We start from the raw sequence: 10,409 nt of genomic DNA, 5'->3' as shown, positions 1-10,409 counted from the left end.
CTGTGAGGAGATAAAGTCAGGGGCAATAAGGGACTGTGAGGAGATAAAGTCAGGGACAATAAGGGACTGTGAGGAGATAAAGTCAGGGGCAATAAGGAAGTATGAGATAAAGTCAGGGGCAATAAGGGACTGTGAGGAGATAAAGTCAGGGGCATTAAAGGTTACAGAGGGGCAACTGGACTAACACTAAGATGACTGGGCAATTAGTAACAATCTTCTGGTACAGACGGGGCAGTAATGATATAATTAATACCAGGGATGGGCAATAAGGAGAATAAGGAGCCAATAAGAAGGAAACCCCACGGACACAGACTGGGCAGATTGAAGAACAAAACCCTGAGTTGGGACAATGAGACTCTCGCAGTTACAGACGGACGGTAAGTAAAGAATTAACCACTTGGCGAATAAGTTAGTAATTTATTCCCCACACACACGTGGGAACTGAACTCCCGCAGCGGCTGTAGCAGTACTGTCTGTCCCACACACTCCTCACATTTCCGGCAGTGAGAAGCCGTAACCATAACAACACCGGTCCGCCCCCTGGCAGCGCCACTTCCTACCAATCAGCGTGCTCCAACTCTCGCCTACGGTGGGAACCGGATATCCGGTTGGGCTGTTGGGCGCTTTGTGTGTTGAGTTTGTGTCAGAGCCGCGGGGATGGTGTATATCGCTAATGGTAATTATTATTCTGCGTCTCTCATTAAATCAACCGATATTCCTTCCCTTGTCTCTGGGACTCGATAGGCCTCTGCCTGGTGGTACTGTAACTGGGATACACTGAGTACACTGGGATATACTGGGACTGAGAGGCTGCAGGGCACAATCCAGTGTTTATAGAGAATCAGGAGGAATTGGGAAGAGAGACAATAGGAGTTGGGCCTGGGAGGGAAGAAGGAGTGGGACAGAGCTGGGCCAGACAGCTGTGAGAATTGAACCAAGTACTTGATTGGTAACTGGACTTGGTCACTAGTTCCCTGGCCTTGAGGCAGAGCCACCTCCTTGGCTGGAAGAGCAGTTCTTTGTTTTCTATGCTGTGAAGCGATATCTCTTTGCTCTCCCACCAGTAGATTGGCCACCTTTCAACATTGGGATCACTGACCTTCCTATATATTTATCTTTATTCCCTATTAATAACATTGGGATCACTGACCTTCCTATATATTTATCTTTATTCCCTATTAATAACATTGGGATCACTGACCTTCCTATATATTTATCTTTATTCCCTATTAATAACATTGAGATCACTGACCTTCCTATATATTTATCTTTATTCCCTATTAATAACATTGGGATCACTGACCTTCCTATAGATTTATCTTTATTCCCTATTAATAACATTGGGATCACTGACCTTCCTATAGATTTATCTTTATTCCCTATTAATAACATTGGGATCACTGACCTTCCTATATATTTATCTTTATTCCCTATTAATAACATTGGGATCACTGACCTTCCTATATATTTATCTTTATTCCCTATTAATAACATTGGGATCACTGACCTTCCTATATATTTATCTTTATTCCCTATTAATAACATTGGGATCACTGACCTTCCTATATATTTATCTTTATTCCCTATTAATAACATTGGATCACTGACCTTCCTATATATTTCTCTTTATTCCCTATTAATAACATTGGGATCACTGACCTTCCTATATATTTATCTTTATTCCCTATTAATAACATTGGGATCACTGGCCTTCCTATATATTTATCTTTATTCCCTATTAATAACATTGGGATCACTGACCTTCCTATAGATTTATCTTTATTCCCTATTAATAACATTGGGATCACTGACCTTCCTATAGATTTATCTTTATTCCCTATTAATAACATTGGGATCACTGACCTTCCTATATATTTATCTTTATTCCCTATTAATAACATTGGGATCACTGACCTTCCTATATATTTATCTTTATTCCCTATTAATAACATTGGGATCACTGACCTTCCTATAGATTTATCTTTATTCCCTATTAATAACATTGGGATCACTGACCTTCCTATAGATTTATCTTTATTCCCTATTAATAACATTGGGATCACTGACCTTCCTATATATTTATCTTTATTCCCTATTAATAACATTGGGATCACTGACCTTCCTATATATTTATCTTTATTCCCTATTAATAACATTGGGATCACTGACCTTCCTATATATTTATCTTTATTCCCTATTAATAACATTGGGATCACTGACCTTCCTATATATTTCTCTTTATTCCCTATTAATAACATTGGGATCACTGACCTTCCTATATATTTATCTTATTCCCTATTAATAACATTGGGATCACTGGCCTTCCTATATATTTATCTTTATTCCCTATTAATAACATTGGGATCACTGACCTTCCTATAGATTTATCTTTATTCCCTATTAATAACATTGGGATCACTGACCTTCCTATAGATTTATCTTTATTCCCTATTAATAACATTGGGATCACTGACCTTCCTATATATTTATCTTTATTCCCTATTAATAACATTGGGATCACTGACCTTCCTATATATTTATCTTTATTCCCTATTAATAACATTGGGATCACTGACCTTCCTATATATTTATCTTTATTCCCTATTAATAACATTGGGATCACTGACCTTCCTATATATTTATCTTTATTCCCTATTAATAACATTGGGATCACTGACCTTCCTATATATTTATCTTTATTCCCTATTAATAACATTGGGATCACTGACCTTCCTATATATTTATCTTTATTCCCTATTAATAACATTGGGATCACTGACCTTCCTATATATTTATCTTTATTCCCTATTAATAACATTGGGATCACTGACCTTCCTATAGATTTATCTTTATTCCCTATTAATAACATTGGGATCACTGACCTTCCTATAGATTTATCTTTATTCCCTATTAATAACATTGGGATCACTGACCTTCCTATAGATTTATCTTTATTCCCTATTAATAACATTGGGATCACTGACCTTCCTATATATTTCTCTTTATTCCCTATTAATAACATTGGGATCACTGACCTTCCTATATATTTATCTTTATTCCCTATTAATAACATTGGGATCACTGGCCTTCCTATATATTTATCTTTATTCCCTATTAATAACATTGGGATCACTGACCTTCCTATAGATTTATCTTATTTCCCTATTAATAACATTGGGATCACTGACCTTCCTATATATTTATCTTTATTCCCTATTAATAACATTGGGATCACTGACCTTCCTATATATTTATCTTTATTCCCTATTAATAACATTGGGATCACTGACCTTCCTATATATTTATCTTTATTCCCTATTAATAACATTGGGATCACTGACCTTCCTATATATTTATCTTTATTCCCTATTAATAACATTGGGATCACTGACCTTCCTATATATTTATCTTTATTCCCTATTAATAACATTGGGATCACTGACCTTCCTATATATTTATCTTTATTCCTATTAATAACATTGGGATCACTGACCTTCCTATATATTTATCTTTATTCCCTATTAATAACATTGGGATCACTGACCTTCCTATATATTTATCTTTATTCCCTATTAATAACATTGGGATCACTGACCTTCCTATATATTTATCTTTATTCCCTATTAATAACATTGGGATCACTGACCTTCCTATATATTTATCTTTATTCCCTATTAATAACATTGGGATCACTGACCTTCCTATATATTTATCTTTATTCCCTATTAATAACATTGGGATCACTGACCTTCCTATATATTTATCTTTATTCCCTATTAATAACATTGGATCACTGACCTTCCTATAATTTATCTTTATTCCCTATTAATAACATTGGGATCACTGACCTTCCTATATATTTATCTTTATTCCCTATTAATAACATTGGGATCACTGACCTTCCTATAATTTATCTTTATTCCCTATTAATAACATTGGGATCACTGACCTTCCTATATATTTATCTTTATTCCCTATTAATAACATTGGGATCACTGACCTTCCTATATATTTATCTTTATTCCTATTAATAACATTGGGATCACTGACCTTCCTATATATTTATCTTTATTCCCTATTAATAACATTGGGATCACTGACCTTCCTATATATTTATCTTTATTCCCTATTAATAACATTGGGATCACTGACCTTCCTATATATTTATCTTTATTCCCTATTAATAACATTGGGATCACTGACCTTCCTATATATTTATCTTTATTCCCTATTAATAACATTGGGATCACTGACCTTCCTATATATTTATCTTATTCCCTATTAATAACATTGGGATCACTGACCTTCCTATATATTTATCTTTATTCCCTATTAATAACATTGGGATCACTGACCTCCTATATATTTATCTTTATCCCTATTAATAACATTGGATCACTGACCTCCTATATATTTATCTTTATCCCTATTAATAACATTGGGATCACTGACCTTCCTATATTTATCTTTATTCCCTATTAATAACATTGGGATCACTGACCTTCCTATAATTTATCTTTATCCTATTAATAACATGGGATCACGACCTTCCTATATATTTATCTTTATTCCCTATTAATAACATTGGGATACTGACCTTCCTATAATTTATCTTTATTCCCTATTATACATTGGGATCACGACCTTCTATAATTTATCTTTATTCCTATTAATAACATTGGATCATGACCTTCCTTAATTTTCTTTATTCCTATTAATAACATTGGATCACTGACCTTCCTATATATTTATCTTTATTCCCTATTAATAACATTGGGATCACTGCCCCTAATACTAGTTTACATATCCCTTTAATAAACATGGCTACCAGCCTAACCTTCCATACAATTTCGCTTAATCCCTATCAATCACAGTTAGGCATCCAAAATAACCCCTATAGAACTATAGATGCCAGGCCACCTTACAATTAAACTGTGGTGCTATGGGCCCCCATAAAAGTTTTTTTTTTTTTTTTTTTTTTTTTTTTTTTTTTTAAAGATGGTCAGCCAGGGCCCCCCTTACAAGTTAAAAAAATTGGGGCCGCAGAGAATATTTTTAAAAAAAAACAATGGCACAGGTGCATATAAAGTATTGAAATAATACATTGGTGGCCAGGGGTTTAAAAAAAGTAGAATTGAACTCTTGGCTTCAGGACTTCAACTTCGTCTCCTTTTGTGACTTCGGGTCTTTCCGCCGCTTTAAGACTTCGATTTCGGCTGTTTTCGTGACTTCGGGTCTTTCCACCACTTTAGGACTTCAATTTGGTCTGTTTTCGTGACTTCGGGTTTTTCCGCCGCTTTAGGACTTCAGTTTGGTCTGTTTTCGGGACTTTGGGTCTTTCGCCGCTTCAAGACTTCAACTTCACCTCCTTTTGTGGCTACTTTTGTGCCACTTTAGGACTTAAATTTTCGTGACTTTGGGTCTTTTTGTCGCTTTCGAGAGAATATTTTCTAAAAAAAAACAATGACGCAGGGGCATATAGAGTATTAAAATTATACATTGGTGGCCAGGGGTTTAAAAAAATAAAAAAACACATATTTGTGTTCAGTAGAATTGAACTAGTGGCTTCAGGACTTCAACTTCGCCTCCTTTCGTGACTTCAATTTCGGCTGTTTTCGTGACTTTGGGTCTTTTTGCTGCTTTCCGCTGTAAGGCACTTCGGATGTTCGGCACTTCAGGAAAGGCGATGTAGCTTCTGTGCTGTCAAGGGGGGCCCAGCTATTTCATAAAGTGCAGCACAGCTGGGCCCCCCTTCAGGCCCAATACAGCAGTACCCCCTGTGCCCCCCTGATGTCGGCCCTGTGTCTTATGTCTGTAAATCTCCTTTGTCAGGGTTTTGACTCTTTGTTCAGTTCAGAATCCACGGAGCTTGTGTGAAATAAACGTTATCTTTTACCTCCAGTGATCTCTATTAACTGAATCTCCATGATGTTATCATGTGTGTAACTTACTGACCCATAAGTACAGGGCTCTGTTCCCTCATAGACTTAAGGTGGCCAAACACAATATCAGCTGCTTTAATCTGCCCCAGTATAGGGGCTTCCGACAGGTTAGGGGACCATTACAGTAGTTGCTCTGATGGCTGAACTTCTGTTTGTAATCGGCTCTAATTGTGTAACATCAGTCCAACCTGCTCTGATTACTCTTGCTGTGGCCCCACTGGTGCTGATTAAGGGACACAGTTCCTCCTCCAGTGGGTCCATTGGGTTTAGACTTTAACCAGATCCTTTTGGGTTCCGTTTGTAGGACAAGTGCTGGATGGCCAGAGCCGGTCGCCATGGAGACTCTCCTTCCTAACAGACATGTTCTGGGGAATTACAGACTTCGTTGTCCTGTTGTGAGTATGTTCTACTCTCTGTCCTTCTACGTTCTGTGTTGTTTACATGTAAATTAGGTACGTGGCATTTACTAAAACTACACAGAGCTGCAGGTGCCGCCTTTGTTAAAGGGAAACCTTCACATTAATGCCTTATCTTAAAAAGGGACAGTAAACAAAGCAAAAATCTGAATTGTTCATTTGTGTGTTTAAATCATATTATCCTTATAGTGTTCTGTCCAAAGTCAATAACACGCACCTATGGAATTTGTTTTATCCATGTGCCTTTTTCTGATTTACAGTTTCCAGAGTATCATTCATCCCAATGTCACGAGGAGAGGATGCCAGAACTCCTCATCCAGCACCCGATATGATGATGGAAGAGGGTATGCTATTAAATCTTTGTATTTTCCTCATGCCCTTTGAGGGGTGATTATAAACAGACTGTTAGACAGTACAGTATGAGGGTATAGCTTATTGTGTGCCCAGAACATTCCTTCTCTGTATATTTGTATTTATACATATGGGAGGAGGAGGTGCCATATTGATTCCCTTAGACAGTACAGTATGAGGGTATAACTTATTGTGTGCCCAGAACATTCCTTCTCTGTATATTTGTATTTATACATATGGGAGGAGGAGGTGCCATATTGATTCCCTTAGACAGTACAGTATGAGGGTATAGCTTATTGTGTGCCCAGAACATTCCTTCTCTGTATATTTGTATTTATACATATGGGAGGAGGAGGTGCCATATTGATTCCCTTAGACAGTACAGTATGAGGGTATAGCTTATTGTGTGCCCAGAACATTCCTTCTCTGTATATTTGTATTTATACATATGGGAGGAGGAGGTGCCATATTGATTCCCTTAGACAGTACAGTATGAGGGTATAGCTTATTGTGTGCCCAGAACATTCCTTCTCTGTATATTTGTATTTATACATATGGGAGGAGGAGGTGCCATATTGATTCCCTTAGACAGTACAGTATGAGGGTATAGTTTATTGTATGTCCAGCACATTCCTTCTATGTATGTAGCGTTGATTATAGGTGGGAGCTTAGTTAGTTCTACTATATGCAGTACATGATCCAGAATAAACCTTAGGATTTTTTGATTCAGTTGGACTTTAAATGAAATAATATGTTTCTGTAGTTTCTCTGTTGAGGCTCTTACAATGTTTTTTGTGTGACAAGTGTGTGATCCAAACCTTATGGGCCCAAATGTGTCCAGTTGGACCATACTTGGTCCAATACCCATTAGACCTGTGGGCTTAAGACTCATGTCAGTGGGGAAGCAGTGACAGGTGGATTTATTTTTATTTATGTTTCTGCCTGATGGTCTCAGTGGTATAGAAGCCGGGTCCCAGTTGTGTTGCAATTAGTTGTGATGCTTACTAACTGTACTGTAGTCACACCCAACATGGAAGCCTTAAAGGAGAAGGAAAGGTTAAAACTAAGTAAACCTTATCAGAAAGGTCCATCTAAATATACCAGTAAACCCCCAAAGTAATGCTGATCTGACTACCCTGTCAAAAGAAACGCAGCATTTCTTTCCTTCTATTGTGTACTCGTGGGCTTCTGTATCAGACTTCCTGCCTTCAGCTTAAACCTCATTGCCCTGGGCAAGAGCATGCTCAGTTTGCTCCTCTTCCCCCACCCCTCCCTTCTCTACTGTAATCTGAGCCCAGAGCAGGGAGAGACTCAGGCAGGAAGTGATGTCACACCATGTTAATACTGCAGCTCCTATCCTAAACAAACAGAGAGTTTCTAGAGCTTTTTACTCAGGTATGGTAAAACATTCTACAGAATAAATATAGCATTCTAGCTTGCACTATTGCACTAATATATTGGCAATAAAATGCCTCCGTAGCTTTCCTTCTCCTTTAAAATGGAATAACATTCTCTTTATCTGCGCAGACCCCCAGGGCACCCACGGCGTAGGATGGGCCGAATTGACCACGGTTCAGGGCCTAGTGCTCCTCCAATGGCAGGCGGGGGATGAGGAAGGTATGCTCCTCTATACGCTCCTCTATACCCTCTTCTATATGCTCCTCTATACCCTCCTTCATACCCTCCTTCATATGCTTCTCTATACCCTCCTCAATACCCTCCCCTATACACTCCCCTATACTCTCCTCTATGAGCTCCCCTATACCTTCCTCTATACACCTCCCTATACTCTCCTCTATATGCTCATCTAAACCATTCTCTACGCTCCCCTATACGCTCCTCTATACCCTCCTTTAAATGCTTCTTTATACCCTTCTCTATACTCTTTTCTATACACTCCTCAATACGCTTCTTTATACCCTCCTCTATATGCTCCTCTATAACCTCCTCTATGAGCTCCTCTATATGCTCCTCTAAACCGTCCTCTATGCTCCCCTAAACCCTCCTCTATATGCTTCTCTATACAATCCTCTAAATGCTTCTCTATACCCTCCGCAATACGATTCTCTATACGCTCCTCAATGCGCTTCTCTATACCCTCCCCTATACCCTCCTCTATACTCTCCCCTATACTCTCCTCTATGAGCTCCTCTATACCCTCCTCTGAGCTCCTCTATACCTTCCTCTATACACCCCCATACGCTCCTCTATACCCTCCTCTATATGCTCCTCTATACTCTCCTCTATGAGCTCCTCTATACCCTCCTCTATACTCTCCTCTATGAGCTCCTCTATACCCTCCTTTATACCCTCCTATACGCATTTACTAAACAGGAGGCTGGAACGTGCATAAAATTGAAAGTACTGCGTAACGGGCATCCACATAACTATGCAGACACAGTCGACACAATAGCGAGGCTAAACTCATTCATTCAGACCTCCAGTACAGCATCAGTGTTGTATGTGTAGAGTTACATGCATGTAGTATGTCAGACTATTTTAAACATACAGTTGCTATGGAATTCAGAGAGATCACTAACATTACTGTACATTGTTGTCTCTCTCTTGTGCTGGCTCTGCTTCTACAGAACAGTGACACAGAAAGCACTTTTATTTACCTACATCTTTTATTAGATCACTTATGGGGGGGACGGGTTAATTAATAACACTTTCCACCTGGGCATATTGAATGTCTCCTTATCTGTTAACTTGAGACAGTTGAGGGGGAGGCAGAACTACTAAGTATTAAATATCCTTATTATCCTTATCACTTCTCTCAGGCTTGTCTCTGGAATTCTCTGGCTCAAGCTGACTTTCTCCTTCTTTCCAAGCTTTCAAAGACCCACCTGTTTAAAGAAGCTTATTCATTGTACCTTTATTAATCAATCATTGCTGTATCATAAATCACAAAATAGTTTCTATAATCCTAATGTCTCAATTGTACCCTAACCCTAAACTCTCGCACGTAGGCCCCTCTAATCCTGTTGTACTCTTGTTTTTTATTCACCATTTATTCCCCGTTTGTTATAAAGTAAGGTAAAGCACTGTGTATCTTGTTGGTGACATAAATAAATGATGATGAGGATGAAAATAGAAGTATTTTATAATGCCAGAAATAAGGAAATATGGATACTATAAATTAAAAAGTATATCACATTTGCAGTACTTGGCTCAGGGAAAGTACAGGGATACATTGCCCCTTTGTGTTGTTAATATCTTTGCTCTTTCTCCCATAGGTAAACGCCTGCTCCAGCAAGCAGGCAACTAGAGACTGATGTTCATTAGCCGGCGAAGACCAGTAGGGTTGTGGCTCAGGCTATGAACGTTAATCTCTTCCAGTGAAATGCTCTGCACAATGCGGATACATGATGTTGTGCTGGGAGCTCCTGACCGGGATCCAGTACCGACTGATCAGCATTTATTTATAACTGTAAATTCCTTTTCCTGTTACGTTTTCCTCTGTCTTGTCACCCGACTGTTGGTTTGTATGAATAATTGTAGAAAGTGGATAGGGACAGAGTCAATATCAAAGTGTAAATCTATAAAAAAAAATATGCCCAGTCTATAGCAGGAGGTTATTTTTTTTTTATAAATTTGAGATATAAAATGGTTTATTCTGTTATTGAATCAATCCCTTAAAGGAGAACTAAACCCGAAACATTAATGTGTCTAAAAATGCCTTATTCTGTATAATGAACTT

General features: G+C 38.1%; 1 protein-coding gene across 1 annotated transcript; it reads left to right on the top strand.

Annotated features, from left to right (window-relative positions):
- Positions 1-604: 604 nt before the first annotated feature.
- selenok.L (selenoprotein K L homeolog) lies at positions 605-10,409 on the top strand. The gene is made up of 5 exons (NM_001347932.1): positions 605-676; positions 6,247-6,337; positions 6,619-6,702; positions 8,237-8,326; positions 9,946-10,409. The coding sequence occupies exons 1-5, from the start codon at positions 658-660 to the stop codon at positions 9,947-9,949; spliced, it is 288 nt and encodes a 95-aa protein (NP_001334861.1). The 5' UTR covers positions 605-657; the 3' UTR covers positions 9,950-10,409.

The sequence above is a fragment of the Xenopus laevis genome, chromosome 4L (assembly GCF_017654675.1).
Source record: "Xenopus laevis strain J_2021 chromosome 4L, Xenopus_laevis_v10.1, whole genome shotgun sequence".
In the NCBI taxonomy this organism is placed as follows: Eukaryota; Metazoa; Chordata; class Amphibia; order Anura; family Pipidae; genus Xenopus; species Xenopus laevis.
This window is presented reverse-complemented; position numbering and strand designations above follow the sequence as displayed.